The sequence below is a fragment of the Drosophila biarmipes genome, unplaced genomic scaffold (genome assembly GCF_025231255.1).
Source record: "Drosophila biarmipes strain raj3 unplaced genomic scaffold, RU_DBia_V1.1 ptg000004l, whole genome shotgun sequence".
NCBI classification, from domain to species: domain Eukaryota; kingdom Metazoa; phylum Arthropoda; class Insecta; order Diptera; family Drosophilidae; genus Drosophila; species Drosophila biarmipes.
This window is the reverse complement of record NW_026114526.1, coordinates 2358255-2380504: the sequence shown is the minus strand read 5'-3', so window position 1 is coordinate 2380504 and position 22250 is coordinate 2358255. Positions and strand designations below refer to the sequence as shown.

General features: G+C 40.1%; 1 protein-coding gene across 3 annotated transcripts in view; it reads right to left on the bottom strand.

Annotated features, from left to right (window-relative positions):
* Window positions 1-22250, bottom strand: part of LOC108026904 (serine/threonine-protein kinase haspin homolog) — a 66017-nt gene that overhangs the window by 33856 nt on the left and 9911 nt on the right. For 2 of the 3 annotated variants that reach the window (XM_050889588.1, XM_050889589.1), the window contains exons 4-5: window positions 13039-13242; window positions 12685-12980 (exon numbers count right to left, since the gene is read on the bottom strand). The exons of the other annotated variant lie outside the window; for it this stretch is intronic. In XM_050889588.1, the coding sequence (XP_050745545.1) occupies window positions 12685-12980; window positions 13039-13242 (500 nt within the window). The remainder of the gene's footprint in view (window positions 1-12684; window positions 12981-13038; window positions 13243-22250) is intronic. 3 annotated transcript variants of the gene reach the window in all.

Sequence of the window (22250 nt, the reverse complement as noted above, 5' to 3'; positions counted from 1 at the left end):
CTAACACATTATTAAACTTATGTGATTTATACCGTTTTCTATAACACTTTTGACCAAGTGAACAATAGGCGTCTTATTAATAAATTCTCCTTCTTAAGATTTTCTGCCAACCTCCTAAAGTGGATATTTTCCTACTAATGTATGCAGATGAAGTAAAGCTATGTGTGCCTATGCGTTTACCTCATTCATGTAATTACATTCAATTAGATCTTGATTGCGCCGTACATAATTACCATGTTAAATTTGAACTATTCTAAATGAATCTTTATGACCTTTTATCGTTGTAACCCATTTTTGTATTCTTATTCTATCAGAAATATCGCGCTTGAAGGTATTTTTTCCGTTCAGGATTCTGGCGTTTTGTTTGATTATAAACTTAGTCTTAAAATCCAAACAAATCCAAAAGGCTCATCGCGTTTGTGAAGCGTTGATAAAGGGAGTTTGATGATTTTATTTGTTTCTCTTGTTCGTCCGCCTATGGAATATTGCACATATGGTCACCTCAAATTGGCTGTTACCTAAATATGCGCGTCCGCTCAAAAACAATTTATTTTTATTTAATTTCTAAATTTCTAAAAGATACCCTTCCCGCAGGTCGATATTGCGACATCCAACAGATCCAGCTGACTAACGCCAATTACCAGGTGGTATGGTTGACGCTCATTAAGCGGTATAAAAACCCACGCATCGTATTTGCACAGCACATGAATGCATTGTATAAGGAGAAGGTGGAAGATCTACGATCTCTGCTGAGTACCGTAAACGTCAGCGCTTCAGCGCATCAGTGGAATGGACAATGAACCCACTCATTGGCTCGCTCACTGTGTGTCTACAGCATTGCCCAAGGAGACGCATGCGGCTTGGGAAAATTATCTCAGCAGGACCATAGAGGTGGCATCATTCCTTAAACTGGAAAGTTTCTAAATGACCGCCTTGTCACGATCGATGCTATTGAAAACCGAAACGCCTCGCTTGCTCAACAGGCTCGTCTGTCCACGGACTCCACCAGACGTATCCAATGTCACAATGCGCAAGCGCGGGTTCCCAGCAACCTTCGCTGGGTCCATTGCTGGTCCAGCCACATCCTCCGGAGGTGCCCCGCATCTGCTATGGACTCTTATCAGCAAAAGGAGTTAGCAATCGAGTTCAACTGTGTCTTAACTGTTTGGGAACCTCACCCACGCACTCACGGCGCACAAGTACTCAAAACTGTCAACAATGCCATACGCTCTTGCACCACCCACAGCGTCCGACAAGCACACAAGCAACTCGAAGGAAAGTTGTGAAGGCAGAGATAGCGGTCGCGTTCTTAAATCGCTCCGTCTATTTTCCAAAGTTTGCAGCGAAAACCCGTAGGTACAGCCGGCTATCCGGCCTGGAGCATCTGGACACGTACCTGGACGTCAGCTGGTGGCCAGGAGGCCGTGGACGACACCTAGGAACAACCCGGGAATTTATCCCCAACAGCTTTGGCGGCCAGGCAGGGGCCGCTCGTAGGCGAGGAAGGGGAGGCATCTTTTTGCTCTTTCTAGTTTCCACTCGTTTGTTTAGTTCTGCCAAATTTTCCACTGGCGCTTTTTGTTTCGTAAACACTAAATCAGTGGTAAAAGCGCTGGCGCAAGCCTAGGAGTTGGGCTTGTGGTGGCCGGTGGTACGCTGGCAAGCAACGGCCTGGTGGCGCCGGAAAGCGCTCCATCACAAACCCTATGCGGGACATAGTCGATGAAATTGACTATCTCCAGAGAAGTGCTCGCTTGTGAAGGCAGAGATAGCGGTCGCGTTCTTAAATCGCTCCGTCTATTTTCCAAAGTTTGCAGCGAAAACCCGTAGGTACAGCCGGCTATCCGGCCTGGAGCATCTGGACACGTACCTGGACGTCAGCTGGTGGCCAGGAGGCCGTGGACGACACCTAGGAACAACCCGGGAATTTATCCCCAACAGCTTTGGCGGCCAGGCAGGGGCCGGTCGTAGGCGAGGAAGGGGAGGCATCTTTTTGCTCTTTCTAATTTCCACTCGTTTGTTTAGTTCTGCCAAATTTTCCACTGGCGCTTTTTGTTTCGTAAACACTAAATCAGTGGTAAAAGCGCTGGCGCAAGCCTAGGAGTTGGGCTTGTGGTGGCCGGTGGTACGCTGGCAAGCAACGGCCTGGTGGCGCCGGAAAGCGCTCCATCACAAACCCTATGCGGGACATAGTCGATGAAATTGACTATCTCCAGAGAAGTGCTCGCGAGCGGCAATAGCAAGCGACCCAGGGGACATGAAACTGGGAAAACGCTAGCAATGCCAGCAAAAAAGACGATGCATAAGGCGCCGGCAAGCGAAGCTAGCCAAGGGGGAGATAGGGGCAAACATGCCCCAAAAACCTTCACAGGAGTGGAAAAAAGTGGAACAGAAGGCAAAGTGCGTCCGCCACGCAATGACGCGATAGTTATCGCAACGTCCACTGGAGGGTCCTACGCGGATATCCCGAAAAGAGTAAAGACAGATTCGCAGCTGGAGGTCCTAGGTCAGACCGTCAGGCGAACAGCTAAGAGGGAACTGCTAGTCCTCCTAAATAAGGTATCCGACCCAAAAACAGCAGAGCTTCAGAGCAAAATGAAAGCGGTCCAACGGATGTCATATGTGTGGTTAAGTCACAGTTTAATGTGGAACTGCCAGAATCTGCGGTGGTGGGACTTAGGGCGGCGTACGGGGGCAACCAAACCGCCACATTAAAAGTTATGCCCGACATAGGGAGGCCTCTCATGGAGAAGGGAAGACTTATGTTGGGATGGACCTGGTGCAGAATCCGGTCAAAGATAACACCCAAAAGGTTATTTAAGTGTATGGAGTTCAACCATATAGTATGGAACTGCAGATCCCAGGAGGACTGCTCTAAATATTGCTACAACTGCGGCGAGAAACAGCACCAAGCCAGAGGCTGCAAAAAAAAAAAAGAAAGACTGGGACCACCCAACAATGAGTGGAAAATGTCCGTACTTCAAGAGGGCTATGCAAGGGCTTAGGGGTTAATAAAGATACTTTAGATATACCTAAACCACTGCGAGGTTGCTCAATCGTTGCTGGAGCAAAATGTCATCGAGCAAAACGTTGCCATGGCACTCATAAGAGCGCATACCAACGCTCAAGAGGAAGACTCGAATTCAAGGCACTCCAGCACTATTCTGAAGACAATAAAGGACGACAAGGCACTGGGACCTGATCGAATCCTGAAAAAAGTAGTAAAAATAGCCATAAAAGCAAACACAAAAGAGTATGTTGACATGTATGTATGACTAACAGAAGGTGTATTCCCTAGTCGCTGCAAAACGCAGCGGTTGGTACTCATACCAAAGGGGGACAAGCCAGCGGAGGAGCCGCTAAGCCACTTTGCATGCTGGATACGGTGGGTAAAAATCTTGAAAGAATAATCTACTCCCGGCTATAAGGTGGCCTTGTCAGAACCAACCTCTCTGAGATTCAGTAGGGAAAATGGTGGTTGTACGGCACTAAGCAGTATTGCACAGTGGCAACATTGGATGTTAAAAACACATTCAACTCCGCTAGCTGGCACCACACACTAAATGCATTGAGCAAACTTAATGTCCCAGTGTACATACAGCGACTAATAGAGAGCTTCTTCGAAGGCCGCCTGCTCCTGTACAAAACTGAATCCGGGCAATCGACTCACAGGGTCACCGGGAGAGTCCCCCAAGGATCAGTCCTAGGCCCTTTGTTGTGGAATGTCATGTACGACGAGATCCTTAGGATCACGATGCCCGAAGGGGCACGACTCATTGGTTTCGCGGATGACGTAGCCATAGTAGTTACGGCCAAAAAACCCCCAAACGCGGAAAGAATCTGCAATCAAGCTAGGAAACGAGCAAGCGCATGGCTCGATTCTAAGGGTCTCGCCTTGGCAGCTCATTAGACCGAAGCAGTCCTGATAAGTAGCAGGCAGAAAGTGGATCAGAGAGGTGTGTCGTAAAAATGGAAAGTAAAAGGAGGGAGGCTGGAAGAAATAGCGGGACCGAGCAAAGAGGAAGGCTTAGAACCGAGGTGTCGAGGAAGGAACGTCCGGCGGCAGACGGTCATTTAGCGAGAACACCACCATGAGCACCAGAGTGACAAGGAGCGATGCACGGAAAGCGATGGCTGCCAGCCATCCGGGCAAGAGGTCTTGCCCGGGGCAAGGATGGTCAACCACACGGCCTACCCGAACCTCGCGGCAGTTTTCGAGGCGAGGTGAACCCGATCCGGTGATCAGCTCCGACAGCGACGTGAAGCTGAACGAAGATCCGCGGCTGGAGCAGAGGAGGTGGCGGCTTCGGAAGGCCACCAGCGGCACAGACGGCCGCATCCTACCGACACAACCAAGGTCACAGCCAGGAGAAGCAGGTAGCAGCAGCTACGCTGGAGTTCCGGCTGAACCTGGAGGCGCGGAGGAGTACAGAGAAAACGCGGCTGCGAGAGATGGAGGAGGACCCTAATTGGCAGGCCCGTTTGCGACGAGCCGTGGAGGAGCAGCAGCAGCTGTAGGAGGAGCCGGCATGCCCACCCACCTCGCCGAACCGCGGAGCGGAGGCAAAGACAAAACTCCAGCTTACTTACCCCCCTCCTCTCCACTCCCGCTTTCGAAGGGGTCCGCGTGGAGCCGGGTCAGCCAGCTGAGGGCGAATGAAGGATGAAAGTGAAGGAAAGTCGTAGAGAGGATGAGAGCGAAAGTGGGAAAGGGAAATTGAAACTCACCTGGAGAAGTCGCAAATTTTGCAGAATCACCAATAACAGGGAAGGGGGCGCCTCGATAGGCGGTTAATTGGCACTGGACGATAGTGCGATGGGCACAAGCAATATGGAAATATCGGTGATGATGAACATCGCGGCGAGCAAGTGGCAACGCCGCACCTGCGATATCGATATCGTGAACAGGCCCTCTGGGTGGAAGCGCTGACATTTCTTAAATCTTTCCCGAAGTAAGGGGGAAATGTGAGGAGTTGAATAACTCCATACGAATTCGCGTAGTGGCGGCGCGGCGAAGAGCGCAAGGACGGAGAACGTGAGAGTTGGAGAACGTGAGAGTTTGGAGAAAGTGAGAGTTTGGAGACCAAGAGAGTTTCGAGACCAAGAATGGAGAAAGAGAGAGCGGAGACTTGGCGGGCATTTGAACGAATACCAACCAAGCAAACTACGAACAAGCCGCGCCGTGGGAGCCTACAAGGAGCAAGATTGTCACGTCGAGACGTTCGGGATTGGGAATTACAAGGAATCTCCGAACTGAGACCACAGCCGAACTGGCTGAGGTCTAAGGAGGCACCACACGGCTAAGTCAAGGCGGTCTGTTCATTCCTGCCAACGAAGTCCTGGCGTTACGCCTGGAGGGTTTACCAGACTTAGAGCAGTGAAAGCTGGTGACTTGAAATCGTGAGCTCGGGGGTAAGCCTGTCGAGCCCCAGTGCACCTCGCCCCAAGCACTACTTTGGCGTATCCCGGCGTGAGCTCAGTGCGCCAAGTGGAGATGAGCAGGTCCTGGCGCGCTCACCCAGAAGGGAGAGAAGTCCCGGAGCGGCGCGACCGACCCCCGAGAGTAGCGAGCCAGAAGGGAGAGAAGTCCCGGATCGGCGTATGCCCACGAACCCAGCACAGAATTCTCGCGACGTACAGCTACCCTGTCAGGAGCAGTTCACAGGACGCCGCCACCAGAGAGCAGGACACCATACCGCAACAGCCCGCAGGAACGACACGGACAGTACGCGAAAGGGTGAGGCTAGGGTGGAACGTTCGTTTACAGCTTTCTGGCGTTCCGCCTTGACTGTCCGCGCGATCTGAGCGGAAGCCCCAGTGGGATCATCTGGGACAGAACAAGGGACAGGCGGTCGTGTGTCAAGAGGAGTTATACTAGAGAGCACGTCAGTCTGTTCACCCTAGTCTGAGAACGGTGACGATTTCCTAAACCCGAGTCAACGCGTCAGGGACAAGCAGAAAACAAGGATCTTCAGGGAGCTACAACTGGAACACCGCGCCAACGAGGCGAGAAGACATCGAGACAACCAGAACCGTCGGAGACACCAAGTACAAGCGCATTACCAAGCCGTCTGTAGTTGTACACGTAATAAACCGATAACAAACCTATGAATTCTGTGCTTTCTCACTGAACTACTGGGCGGTCACGTTTATATAAATTTGGTGGGATGAACACACACAATCTACTGAGCTAGCCGCACGAATATCGTTGCGAGCAAAACGTAAACAAATCAATTCGTAACAATATTAATATTCGCTATTTAAGCTTGCGCGACATTTAAATCGTTTTCAAGTAGGTAAGCCTGTGTGTGAAACATGCCAACACAGCGACAGTTGACTGCTATTACCAATGCTTTTGAAAATGTGTTGGAAGTTAGACTTTTATATATTTATAATTTAATGTTATTTATGTACCTTGTGTACCCTTTATGTGCGCATACTACATCTCCTCTTTTTGAAAAATAGCGTATATAGTGGATTTATTTTCTAGAGACTACACATATAAAAGATTCTTTACAAGGCCATTTATTATTATAATTTTTTTTATTGCTTATCTCAGCTCTACAAGCATGTAGCATACTTATAAATTAAGGCGCTAGTCACAATTGTAAAATTTGATTTGAACTTATATGCAAATAATTACCAATCTTAGCAAATACAATTTGAATACATAAGCAGTTTCGTTATTATTATTATTATTTTAAAATTTTTTATTTTTTTTGTATTTAATTTTATTTATTCGTATTTTTATTTTTAATTTGCTAATTTAAGCTTTAAAATTTTAATTTTGAATTTCCATTTTTATTAGTTTTCACTTTCTCTCTAAATTTAAATTCCAAAAATCTAAATTGTGTAGTTTAATAGTCAGGTTGTACCCTTAAATAGTCTTGCAGTGCCTTTTTAAATTGAGTTTCGTTACTGATTGCCCTTATAGTGAGTGGCAGTTGATTCCAAAACTCATTTAACTTCGCTAGCTGGCACCACATACTAAATGCATTGAGCAAACTTAATGTCCCAGTGTACATATAGCGAGTAATAGCGAGCTACTTTAAAGGCCGCCTGCTCCTGTACGAAACTGAATCCGGGCAATCGACTCACAGGGTCACAGGGGGAGTCCCCCAAGGATCAGTCCTAGGCCCTTTGTTGTGGAATGTCATGAACGACCAGGTCCTTACGATCACGATGCCCGAAGGGGCACGACTCATTGGTTTCGCGGATGACGTAGCCATAGTAGTTACGGCCAAGAAACTCCCAGACCCGGAAAGAATCTGCAATGAAGCTGGAAACGAGCAATCGCATGGCTTGGTTCTAAGGGTCTCGGCTTGGCAGCGCATAAGATCGAAGCAGTCCTGATAAGTAACAGGCAGAAAGTGGAGACGGCCACTATCAAAATAGGAGAAGTAGCAAGACAGGCAGAACCGCGGCCGCAATTTCGCGAATTATGGCGAACACTCGGGGACCGAGGCAACCAGGACGTAAATTAGTGGTCAGCGTTATCACATCGGCGCTTATGTACGCTGCTCCCCTATGGGCCCGAGCCACAAAGAGTTGGCTGGGACAGAAGCATGGACATGTGGACTTTTACTTAACGCAACTGCTGACAGGACATGGATGCTTTAAATACTATCTGATTAGGTTTAAGCATTAACGTTATCCGCACTGCCCACTCTGCGAGTCGGATAATGAAGACGCAGAGCACTTATTTTTTATCTGTCCGAGATTTGAAAATGAACGTCGAGATCTAAGCATAAGGGTTAGGGTTTGTAACTTGGTGGAAATTATGCGTGTATCAGAGGAAAATTGGTCCGCTGTATGTAACATGGCCACAATAGCTCTACAAAAAACTGCTTAAAAACTGCGAAATTCCAATAGGATAAAAATTTCTAGAGAGCCCTAAGGGCGTAACGGCTGTACAGCCGGGGAAGCGGGGAGGGGGTGGAGTTTTTACTGGGTTAGAGTTCCAAACATCAGCAAGCTAGCACAGCTCCGAGTTGGCTTTCTTTGCTTTAAACCACCACTAACAAAAAAAAACACACAAGCAACTCAGACTACACCTGTTACAAACGCCTCCGGCATCCAGCACAAACTCCACAGTTCAGCAACTTCAGCCTGAACTGTCTTACTGCAGTTACTTTTAACGCACCAATACGGAGCACTTTACTACCGACCGCCCGAGCGCATATCCAAAACCGGACAAGAAGCCACGATCAACGCCCTACTGGATCATGGATCCGAAGCAACTCTAATCTCGCAACACACAGTCCACAACAACACAACTGGCCTTGTGCTATAAGACCCGTAATTCTACCGCTCTAAACGAATCGACCTAATAATCGGAAAATATTTGTTGTCTCAAATATTTCTGCCATGCCTGCGAACCAGGTCAGCAGCCGAGCCCATGGGCACAAAACACAATCTTCGATGGGTCCTGTCCGGACTACCAGGATCTGCCGCGCACAACCAGCAACTGCATTGTCATCACACCGCAATATATACAGTACATCTAGTAAAACAGTTTCGCAAAATAGAAGCGGATCCTAAACGCCATCCTCTGTCCACTGAAGAGTCTTGGTGCGAAGAATTCTTTAAAGCAGACATCCAAAAGTTGTATTGATGCATAAACGTAAATCACGACGACCACCAGTACGAACGGACCCTTTGGAGGGCAGCCGACGGCGAAATCAACGAATATTGTCTCACAACGGTAACTTTCGGCACAGCAACCGCTCCGTTTACATCGATTCGAGTGCTACATCAAATTGGGAACGACGAAATTAGCAGATATCCGAGGGCGAAACATGTCCTGAAGCACGAGATGCTTACCGGGGACTACACAGTTGAGGCAGCAAAGGCCAAATGGAGCAAGTATCTGGTGCACTTTAAAATTCATGCATGGAGTCAAGAAAGTGAACGAACAACAGTGCATCATGGTTTGCAAAGATGCAGTAGCACTCTGCTACAATGGGACAATGAGAACCAGGTCAAGACATAGGAAATGTACTGGATACGAAATTTAAATAGAAAATCCTTCATCAACCTTCGATCATCAATACGAAAAGACTAGTTCTATATAATATCTCACGATTATTCGAAACGCTCGGATTGATTACCCCGATCATCATTTCGGCTAAAATTATATTAAAAGAAATAATGTTGTCAACGATCACCCAGTGCGTTAGAACCATCACTGATTTACAATGGGATGACTTTAGATGACATCAACACCATCACTATATCAAGCTGGACCGGACTTTCCTCCGACTCTGGCGAGCGCTATCAAATCTACGTTTTTTTCGACTTAATGGTCATTTAAAATTAAGAGAACTCAATGACTATGCACAGTTGGGGCATAGTTCGATTGGTTCAAGCTGAATCGTTTACAGCGGACCTAAAGGTAATACAATCTTCAAAACCACTTCCAAAGCTAAGCAAACTGCGAAATCTAAACCCATTTATCGAAGATAAAGTTCTTCACGTCCGTGGCCGCTTAAGTCGCGCGCATTTATCGTGGATAATGGATATCCGATAATCTGACCAGCACAACACTGACTCACAGATCTTGTCATTAAGGATGCATATCATGCCACGCTTCATGGAGAAGTTCTGCTGACATTAGCGCAGACACGTCTACGAATTTGGATTGTAAACGGACGTGTAGCTACCAGCTTCTTCGCGGAGTGAGCTTTGTAGGATTTGCAGGTGCTGGCTGGCTGAGTACGGTATGTTATGCACTAATGCCACAACTAAAACAACTAATCGGAGCGTCGTTTTTTTCTTGCTGTTTTTAAATATTTACTAATATTTCTTTAATAGCTGATTTAATGCTGTCAGTCTTGAGGCATACTGATCTCCAGTGGGTAATGCCACTTGCTGGACTTTTTTATCTAGGTCATGCTGCTCATTTTGGTTGTCTAGTAGTCGATTGTGTAAATCGACTCTTGTGTGACTTGTTTTCTCTATGAATAAAGTTAACATAGTGCTTGATTGGGAACTGAAAAGTCCTGTGAAGTCGAACTGTGAATCCTGCAAAGTTGGACGATACTCGGTATTCTATGAAGCTGGAAGAAGCTACATATCCTATGAAGCTGGATTAAGCTGAGTTACCTGTGAAGCTGAATAAAGCTGCGTATCCTGTGAAGCTGGATTACGCTGAGTAATTTTTGAAGATGGAGTAAGCTACGTAACCTGTTCTTCTAAGGGCTTGAAATGCAAGACGGAAAACACAGTGGAAAAATTCCCTTGAAAATGTTTTAATTGATGGTTTTAAAAGTATGGCCAAAACAAATTTTGAAATCTTAAAAGTAGCGCAGCTTACCGAACTTTAATAAACAGTGACCTTAATTAAAAACAAGAAAGGAAGTTAACTTCGGCAAGCAGAAGTTGGTATACCCTTTCTAACTTTAGTAACACCATGTTAAATTTTTAAGGATTGTTGCTGACTTCAGTGATATTAAAAAAAATAATTTCATTGTTTTTAAGACCACTTTTTTTAAATCTATATGTTAGAGTAGTCCGATTTCTATTAAATTAAATTCGAAATTCTTAAAAATGTAAACAATTATATTCCCAATATTAATTAGCCTCAAAGCTAAAATTTGTTTCATATTATTTTTGCCACCAATTTTCTTGTCGTTCCTATAGCAACTATATGATATAGTCGTCCGATTTTGAAAAAATTTAATTCGAAATTCAAAACCAATTAAAAATGTTATTTCCAAGCGTAGCAGGTTATATGTTAAAAAAACACCGAAGACATAATTTTTTAAAAAAAATTTCCCTGATAGTTCCTATTGGAGCTATAGTATATAATTCTCCGATCTATCTGCTTCCGACTTATATACTACCTGCAATAGAAGGACGACTTTTGGGAAAGTTTAAGCCCGAAAGCTTTAAAACTGAGGGACTAGTTTACGTAGAAACGGACGGACAGACCGACAGACGCCCAGACAGACGGACATGGCTAGATTGACTTGTCTAGTGACGCGAATCAAGAATATATATCTTTTATGGGGTCGTAAACGTCTCCTTCACAGAAGCTATTCTGTCTTCATTTCCAGATGAACCAGTACAAGGAGTACACAAATGCATTTAAAAAAAAGACACAAGACAGAACTAGACAGACTATTACCAAATCTTCACTTCAGTAAATAGTAGATCCATTTGGGCCTGAACCTAAATTAGATATGGAAAATTAATATGCAGTCATATCAATATGACACCCAGCTTATTAGCATCGCTACAATATACAATAAGGTAAACAAATAAATATAAAACAAACCAATACCAAAATCAGTATAAACAAGGTAAAAAGCTACAGTCGAGTGCCTCGACTATCAGATACCCGTTACTCAGCTTAAGGAAACAAAAGGATAATAAAGATATGTAAGCAGAAAAGCTGTGGCGGTCCAGGCTAAGAAGCGACACAGCGGATAAAAATGTTCTAAGACCAAAAATCCTAAATTGAACAAGCTTGACTGGTCTCACTCTCTCTGTTGCCGTCAGGCTTCGAGAAAACAACGTGTAATTGTGAAACTCTGTAAAACTATAATAAAACTAATAAAATCTATAAATCAAATAGTGGTATCCAACCCGTGTTACCATAATGCGATATCTTAGGGCGCCACCTATCGGCTTTTTCAGTAGATGTTATGTGGGCGGCAGACAGATTTAAGCGTTTTGGCATTTGTGGGCGTTAGAGTGGGCGTGGCACCTTTTTTGTGAGTCAATAAGTCAAATACATTTCAGTTAAAAGTTTGTTTCTATCATAAAAACTTTAAGCACTACAGATGTGGAATGTGGGCGTTAGAGTGGGGGTGGCACACCGCTGAAGCAAGCTTGCGCTGCGTAGGAAGCTCAGGAATCTGCCAAGTGTGAATATTCTAGCTTTTATAGCTTCCGAGATCCAGCGCTCATACAGACGGACGGACAGACGCACATGGCTAGATCGACTCGGCTAGTGATCGTGATCAAGAAACCGGAACCGCTTCCATCTACCTTTTGCATTCATTCCGTTGAATCAGGAAAAGGGTACGAGTAACGGGTATAAAAATCAATGAAACGCGAACCCACTAACAAACTGCCTAGTCATAAGTGATCACACACCGCCTGATCACACTTATTCGCCAATCCATAATCCTATTTAAAGCATGCCAACCCATGGGACAGCTGAACACACCAAATAATTCGTTATCTACCCTGGGATCCCGATAACAATTTATCAATTTGGAACGGGTATGATAACCTGACGGTTTACTACGAGTTGAGAAGGAAATTTACTTGCCTTATAAATACCTATCGATTTACTTAAAGAAAATGTGTTCAGCCCGCTCTAACGTCCACAAACAGCACAAAACTTTGGTGTCTACAGTTTTCATGCTAGAAAATATTTTTTTGCTGAAATGTATTTGTCTCATTAATAGCTATCAATTGCGCTAAAAAATGTTGGCATATATATATATATGCTCCCAGATTATCATCTACAATCTGTTTTTATACAAATTCTTGTAGCAGCAAATAGTGCTTTTCATTAATTAAATGCTAGCTTTTGTTGAGAAAAACAAAACGTGTTCCACAGCGTACAGCCAGGACGCCAAAAAGAATTTGAAAGTTGTAATATTTATGCTTTACATTATTATTATTAGCAAATTCTAAGAAAAGTTTGAGCGCATTTGCGGGAATACTTACTTCAATTCATTACGCATCATTCGGTAAATATCATATTGATAATCTCCTGAGGCCAGAAAAAGTTCATCATCATTTGAGAGGTCATTAAAATAGCAGCAGTCATCAATGGTTATTCTTGAAAGAGTATAGTCAATAATAGTTGTATTCACTCCTTTCGAAAGCACCATCAAGTCCATATTATTAAATTTAAAAGAAACGTGTTTTTTAGTGGTGGTTTTAATCAATAAATTTCCCAAATGGAGATCCCTATGCTCAAATTGATAATCTTCTTCACCAACAGCCAAACTAATAATAATCTAGAAGTAAGACAATTTTGAACGAACACTTTTAATTATAAAAACAAATAAGAGTTACCTGTTGCAATGCGTAATATGACTGTTCCGCATTTAAAAATGTAAACTTCGACATGTCACACCCTGCAAAATGTAATTCTAAGACTATAAAAAGTTGATTTTCTCTAAACAGTCCAGGATGGTCATTCTCTGATCCTTTTTTATCGTCATAACGTTCCCAAAGCTTTAAAAAATGTTGAGGATATTTTCCTTTAACTGCTAATACCTATAAAGATAGAAATCGGAATTAAAATTTTACTTGTTTCTTGAGAACCTTATATTTTGGTGTTAAAAATCACAGCAGACTGCTAAACAAAAGTCTAATGTTGTCCTGTTATTTTTTTTTTCTTTTTATAAGAGGGTTTTGATTTCAGTCATAAAGTATTTATATTTTTGATCAGCATCATTAGAGGAGTCGTTTTAGCCATATCCGTCTGTCAGTCTTACCGTCTGTCTATCTGTCCGTTTCTACGCTCATATACGACCATATAGCTGCCTTACAAACTATCAAAAATCTGGTGAGAAAATAATATGAAAATGATATCTTTGGTGTTTTTTTAATATATATCCTCCAACTTTGTAATAAGATTTTTTAATTATTTAGAAATTTCTAACTTAATTTTATCAAAATCGGACGACTATATCATATAGCTGTCATAGGATTATCGAAAAAATGGTGGGAAAATAATTTGAAACTAATTAAAGCTTCGGTGTTTTTTTGAAATATGTTATAATATTGGGAATATTATTTATGATATTTCTAAGAGTTTTGAATTAAATATAAGTAAAATAGACAGAAGACTCTAACATAAAGCTGTCAAAGAAATAAATAAATATTTATTTTTTCACTGAAGCTAGCAACAATTCCTAAAAATTTAACAAATTAGACCGTTAGACTTCCGAAGCGTCGCCGAAGTGGCACATTTATTCCCGAGGGGAGTGACTTCCGCGATCCGAATGCGATATCGCCGAAGTGACTTCTGAAAGTTACTTAGAAGTGACATATTGTTCATATGAGAAATTTATTAATAACCATTTCTAAAATAAACAGAAGCAAAATTTTTTTATATTTAAAATACAAATAAATTTGGAGGAATTACTTTTTATAATTAGGTGGAGAATATTTGAATGGTTATTTCATTACAATCGACCCAGGTAATGTGAAAATCCTGAAGTAATCGTACAGCTGTACGTAAATTCGCACTCTTCGTTGAGTTGGATATTTTAACGTGTTATACAATTTAAAAAATGCAAAGCAACACAAAAACTTTATACAAAACTGGACTGATAACAAGCAAATTGCGAAATAAACTGACGCTCGGTCGAAAAACAAAAGCATAGGTAAAAAGGGAAAGAAATTTTCAAAATAAAAAGGGTAACGGCAATTATCGTGTCCTCCTTTTTCCCAGTAACTTGGTTTTTGTATCAACTATCTATATCGCCCTTTTGCTTGCAGAATTAGCGCATGGAACAGGTTTGAGAACTGTACCTCTACGCACATCGCTGTGTTTATCCCTATCGCCAGATAGGGAAGATAGCGGAAGATATGACAACACAACAAGTTAAGCAAGTTTTGGCTTTGGCCTTGGCTGCAGAGCGTAATTTCTTTGCATTAAAACTATGGAATAATTTGTCCAAAATTTAAAAACTTATCAATTCTAAAAAACGAAAAAAAAATGTATTATTTATGCCAACTTTCCAGCTTTTATAGTTTCCTAGATATTAGTGTTCATACGAACTATTTTCTTAAATTTGTGGGCACTTTTATGGAGGTAAAAGTTTAGCATCCCAGTTGATAAATAAAGTACTTCGTCATGAAAAGCAACTTCGATTGCTAAGGCGCTTTTTTTCAGCTATAGCTGCCCTTAATATTGAGGATAGTTTCGCATACTAGTCCGACAATGTCAACTGCCAATAATTTTAGAGTTATATAATCCCTTTGCATTGAAGTTTGGCACCGTGCTACAGTTCCACGTGTCCAGCTTAAACAGAGCCCGCTATTAATGGCTTGAGATCATGAGAGGCAGTTTATTATGTAAGCAAGTGTCGATTTAGCCTTAACTACATAGTTAAGGAGCGAATGATTCGCTAACTGACAAACTGGAAGCTAATTTAAAAACTCTTTACGGTTTGTCTAAGAGTTTAAACTCAAAATGTGAAAAAACATTTCTCAATCGTCAATCTTAGACTTTGCTAACTTAAACCTGCCGATGTAATGGTAGCTGCTCAATCAATAACAGCGGTTTGGTGGCAGTTCTCCAGAGCAACTTCTTTTGAGACAATAATCGCCTTCCATTAGAGTTTCGATCAGTTCGCGCTGAAATTCAAGGCTATCTCCAGGAAGCTGCATATCGGTTCACTTTGCTTAACGCCTAGTACAGATGAACGTTCCACCCTAGCCTTACCCTATCTTGTCGTTCGTGACGTTCGTGACGTTCGTGACGTTCGTGACGTTCTTGCGCTTCTCAATGAGTTCTCCGCATTAGTAGTGACGTGGCTGCCGATGATGCTTACTGATTTCGCTGCCGATGACTCTGCTCTGCTTCATATCGTGCTTGCTGCGAGGCTAGATGCTCAATCAGACAGGGAACACTGTGTTTAGAGCACACGGTTTCCCGTCGCCGAACTCTATTGCTTAACTCTGACGATGTGCCAGGTTCTGATACAGATTATTTAAGGCTTCAACCTGGAGTTCAATTTTTTGGCGCTGACCCTCCCTTCTTGTATCTAAACCCAACTAGACCCCTAAGTATAATTCCCGTTGCAATTTCTTGGTAGTTTTTCAAGTCCTCAAGCTCTTCACTATTTTTCACCAACTTTTACATTAAAAAAAATTCACCCAAATCGGAAAAAAAATTGTGTTTCTAAACTTTTTGTACAAAGTATCTATCATAAAGTTAGGCCCGTAACTTTAATATTTCATTTGGTGTTGATAGATTACTTAAATGTAGTGATTGAACAAACACATGATAAAATCCTAAATGAAAACCTCAAGAAAGGTATCTAATCAATTTATTAGAGTGCGATTATAATTTAATTTAAATTTTTTTTATTTCCCTTTTGACCTAAATGTACTTACTATAACATCAAAATATTTTAACTGTCTAATTTTATGTATGACCGGTTACGGCTTCAATTCGAAAAAGACTGACTTCTTAATTGAAAAATCTTAGTCAACGAGCCCCTATGAATTTATACATATAATATATATTATATATATATACATATTTTTACATGTCAGACGTCAAAAAGCTTTTTTGGTTTCCTTTGGGGGCTAAAACTCTGTGCCGCTGTCGACATAAGCAGATAAGTCGGTACAGCGAAGAAGAGAATCTTTGACTTCGAAAAAGAAAGCTGGCATGTCACTCCGTATTCACAAGGTAATTTACAAGTGAAACTTTTTTTCGGAGCTAAAGGAATAAGCTTCGAGAGTTGAACGGAAGCTTGTGTTTATTTTACGTTTAGTTTATTTATCTTAGCATGAAAATTGGGCGCGTCTTTCATAATTATTGGCAAAGGAAAAGTCAGAATGTTGAACAAAGGCAAAGGCAATGTTCCCAAGGGCAAAGGCAATATCGCTGACATTAAATAATGACACAAGCGAATAAAGGGCAACAGCAATACGTTTATCAAGTGAAATGTTCCTGCTTCTTGTTCGCCTAACCAAAACTCACTTTAATAATGTTTAAAATTATTAAGACGATTATCAATTCTTTAATTTAGAATTACCTAATACATTATTGTAAACATTCAATGGCTGATAAGCATTTTAATCTAATTTTGATTTAATTTGAAGTTATTAATATTGATTACAATTTATTGTATTATTTCAACATTTATACAAAACAAAAACAAATATTAATCTACGTACCCTACCTACGTGGGATTGAATTTGTACAAAAAAAACATTTTAGTAAAAATGATGTACCTAATTAGGCTAACAAATCTGGAGGAATTGGAGGTTGGTTCGGTTGTTTAAATAAATAAATACATTTTATCAAAATATTAATTTTTATATGAAAAATATACGTCAAGTTAGCAAAACAACTTTTGATATACAAACTTATTTCCTATTGAGAATTTGCCGTTATTTAATTTATTTTTCCTCAAATTTTAACGTGTTTTGCTTAGTTTATATCAACACTTACGGTGTTTTGCCGTTATCTATGAATTAAACTTAAAGGTTTTGTAAGTGTTTTTAACTGGTATTTTGCCGTTATCTATCCATAAAATATTTGTGCAAGAAATAATTTGTCGCTCCATTTTTATTCCCGTTACTCGTAGAGTAAGTGCCAACATTTTTAATGCCGCTCTGCTTATGTATCTATTTGCTTATGTATGTAATTCCCTTTTGCTCCTTTAAGCTGAGTAACGGGTATCTGATAGTCGAGGCAATCGGCTGAAGCGCTCTTCCTTGTTAAAATGTATGTTTTAATTCCGGTCGTCACTATATTTTTACCTCGTTAAGACCTGTTTTTGTTTGATTATATAAGAACACCAAAAAAGTCACTAAATAATTGAATTGCCATTCCTAACTAAGTACAACGCTGATGTTAGCAGAGCTCTGGTTTCGTCGACGTCAGACTTGCAAAATTCCTGAGAAACAGGATGGATAACATTAAACAGAGCTGATTTTGAAAATGTGGACCAATTTTAAGTGAGAGTAGGGAAAAACTGAACTCCTCTCTTGAAATCATCGGTAGTTCCCGAAAACTGAACTGCTACTCTTTGTCGCTGCAAATAAACTTCTTCGTTTTTGGCAAAGTGTGCGATGACCCTGCTCTGCTTCATATCGTGCTTGCTGCGAGGCTAGATGCTCAATCAGACAGGGAACACTGTGTTTAGAGCACACGGTTTCCCGTCGCCGAACTCTATTGCTTAACTCTGACGATGTGCCAGGTTCTGATACAGATTATTTAAGGCTTCAACCTGGAGTTCAATTTTTGGCGCTGACCCTCCCTTCTTGTATCTAAACCCAACTAGACCCCTAAGTATAATTCCCGTTGCAATTTCTTGGTAGTTTTTCAAGTCCTCAAGCTCTTCACTATTTTTCACCAACTTTTACATTTAAAAAAATTCACCCAAATCGGAAAAAAAATTGTGTTTCTAAACTTTCTATCATAAAGTTAGGCCCGTAACTTTAATATTTCATTTGGTGTTGATAGATTACTTAAATGTAGTGATTGAACAAACACATGATAAAATCCTAAATGAAAACCTCAAGAAAGGTATCTAATCAATTTATTAGAGTGCGATTATAATTTAATTTAAATTTTTTTTATTTCCCTTTTGACCTAAATGTACTTACTATAACATCAAAATATTTTAACTTTCTAATTTTATGTATGACCGGTTACGGCTTCAATTCGAAAAAGACTGACTTCTTAATTGAAAAATCTTATTCAACGAGCCCCTATGAATTTATACATATAATATATATTATATATATATACATATTTTTACATGTCAGACGTCAAAAAGCTTTTTTGGTTTCCTTTGGGGGCTAAAACTCTGTGCCGCTGTCGACATAAGCAGATAAGTCGGTACAGCGAAGAAGAGAATCTTTGACTTCGAAAAAGAAAGCTGGCATGTCACTCCGTATTCACAAGGTAATTTACAAGTGAAACTTTTTTTCGGAGCTAAAGGAATAAGCTTCGAGAGTTGAACGGAAGCTTGTGTTTATTTTACGTTTAGTTTATTTATCTTAGCATGAAAATTGGGCGCGTCTTTCATAATTATTGGCAAAGGAAAAGTCAGAATGTTGAACAAAGGCAAAGGCAATGTTCCCAAGGGCAAAGGCAATATCGCTGACATTAAATAATGACACAAGCGAATAAAGGGCAACAGCAATACGTTTATCAAGTGAAATGTTCCTGCTTCTTGTTCGCCTAACCAAAACTCACTTTAATAATGTTTAAAATTATTAAGACGATTATCAATTCTTTAATTTAGAATTACCTAATACATTATTTTAAACATTCAATGGCTGATAAGCATTTTAATCTAATTTTGATTTAATTTGAAGTTATTAATATTGATTACAATTTATTGTATTATTTCAACATTTATACAAAACAAAAACAAATATTAATCTACGTACCCTACCTACGTGGGATTGAATTTGTACAAAAAAAACATTTTAGTAAAAATGATGTACCTAATTAGGCTAACAAATCTGGAGGAATTGGAGGTTGGTTCGGTTGTTTAAATAAATAAATACATTTTATCAAAATATTAATTTTTATATGAAAAATATACGTCAAGTTAGCAAAACAACTTTTGATATACAAACTTATTTCCTATTGAGAATTTGCCGTTATTTAATTTATTTTTCCTCAAATTTTAACGTGTTTTGCTTAGTTTATATCAACACTTACGGTGTTTTGCCGTTATCTATGAATTAAACTTAAAGGTTTTGTAAGTGTTTTTAACTGGTATTTTGCCGTTATCTATCCATAAAATATTTGTGCAAGAAATAATTTGTCGCTCCATTTTTATTCCCGTTACTCGTAGAGTAAGTGCCAACATTTTTAATGCCGCTCTGCTTATGTATCTATTTGCTTATGTATGTAATTCCCTTTTGCTCCTTTAAGCTGAGTAACGGGTATCTGATAGTCGAGGCAATCGGCTGAAGCGCTCTTCCTTGTTAAAATGTGTGTTTTAATTCCGGTCGTCACTATATTTTTACCTCGTTAAGACCTGTTTTTGTTTGATTATATAAGAACACCAAAAAAGTCACTAAATAATTGAATTGCCATTCCTAACTAAGTACAACGCTGATGTTAGCAGAGCTCTGGTTTCGTCGACGTCAGACTTGCAAAATTCCTGAGAAACAGGATGGATAACATTAAACAGAGCTGATTTTGAAAATGTGGACCAATTTTAAGTGAGAGTAGGGAAAAACTGAACTCCTCTCTTGAAATCATCGGTAGTTCCCGAAAACTGAACTGCTACTCTTTGTCGCTGCAAATAAACTTCTTCGTTTTTGGCAAAGTGTGCGATGACCCTGCTCTGCTTCATATCGTGCTTGCTGCGAGGCTAGATGCTCAATCAGACAGGGAACACTGTGTTTAGAGCACACGGTTTCCCGTCGCCGAACTCTATTGCTTAACTCTGACGATGTGCCAGGTTCTGATACAGATTATTTAAGGCTTCAACCTGGAGTTCAATTTTTGGCGCTGACCCTCCCTTCTTGTATCTAAACCCAACTAGACCCCTAAGTATAATTCCCGTTGCAATTTCTTGGTAGTTTTTCAAGTCCTCAAGCTCTTCACTATTTTTCACCAACTTTTACATTTAAAAAAATTCACCCAAATCGGAAAAAAAATTGTGTTTCTAAACTTTTTGTACAAAGTATCTATCATAAAGTTAGGCCCGTAACTTTAATATTTCATTTGGTGTTGATAGATTACTTAAATGTAGTGATTGAACAAACACATGATAAAATCCTAAATGAAAACCTCAAGAAAGGTATCTAATCAATTTATTAGAGTGCGATTATAATTTAATTTAAATTTTTTTTATTTCCCTTTTGACCTAAATGTACTTACTATAACATCAAAATATTTTAACTTTCTAATTTTATGTATGACCGGTTACGGCTTCAATTCGAAAAAGACTGACTTCTTAATTGAAAAATCTTATTCAACGAGCCCCTATGAATTTATACATATAATATATATTATATATATATACATATTTTTACATGTCAGACGTCAAAAAGCTTTTTTGGTTTCCTTTGGGGGCTAAAACTCTGTGCCGCTGTCGACATAAGCAGATAAGTCGGTACAGCGAAGAAGAGAATCTTTGACTTCGAAAAAGAAAGCTGGCATGTCACTCCGTATTCACAAGGTAATTTACAAGTGAAACTTTTTTTCGGAGCTAAAGGAATAAGCTTCGAGAGTTGAACGGAAGCTTGTGTTTATTTTACGTTTAGTTTATTTATCTTAGCATGAAAATTGGGCGCGTCTTTCATAATTATTGGCAAAGGAAAAGTCAGAATGTTGAACAAAGGCAAAGGCAATGTTCCCAAGGGCAAAGGCAATATCGCTGACATTAAATAATGACACAAGCGAATAAAGGGCAACAGCAATACGTTTATCAAGTGAAATGTTCCTGCTTCTTGTTCGCCTAACCAAAACTCACTTTAATAATGTTTAAAATTATTAAGACGATTATCAATTCTTTAATTTAGAATTACCTAATACATTATTTTAAACATTCAATGGCTGATAAGCATTTTAATCTAATTTTGATTTAATTTGAAGTTATTAATATTGATTACAATTTATTGTATTATTTCAACATTTATACAAAACAAAAACAAATATTAATCTACGTACCCTACCTACGTGGGATTGAATTTGTACAAAAAAAACATTTTAGTAAAAATGATGTACCTAATTAGGCTAACAAATCTGGAGGAATTGGAGGTTGGTTCGGTTGTTTAAATAAATAAATACATTTTATCAAAATATTAATTTTTATATGAAAAATATACGTCAAGTTAGCAAAACAACTTTTGATATACAAACTTATTTCCTATTGAGAATTTGCCGTTATTTAATTTATTTTTCCTCAAATTTTAACGTGTTTTGCTTAGTTTATATCAACACTTACGGTGTTTTGCCGTTATCTATGAATTAAACTTAAAGGTTTTGTAAGTGTTTTTAACTGGTATTTTGCCGTTATCTATCCATAAAATATTTGTGCAAGAAATAATTTGTCGCTCCATTTTTATTCCCGTTACTCGTAGAGTAAGTGCCAACATTTTTAATGCCGCTCTGCTTATGTATCTATTTGCTTATGTATGTAATTCCCTTTTGCTCCTTTAAGCTGAGTAACGGGTATCTGATAGTCGAGGCAATCGGCTGAAGCGCTCTTCCTTGTTAAAATGTATGTTTTAATTCCGGTCGTCACTATATTTTTACCTCGTTAAGACCTGTTTTTGTTTGATTATATAAGAACACCAAAAAAGTCACTAAATAATTGAATTGCCATTCCTAACTAAGTACAACGCTGATGTTAGCAGAGCTCTGGTTTCGTCGACGTCAGACTTGCAAAATTCCTGAGAAACAGGATGGATAACATTAAACAGAGCTGATTTTGAAAATGTGGACCAATTTTAAGTGAGAGTAGGGAAAAACTGAACTCCTCTCTTGAAATCATCGGTAGTTCCCGAAAACTGAACTGCTACTCTTTGTCGCTGCAAATAAACTTCTTCGTTTTTGGCAA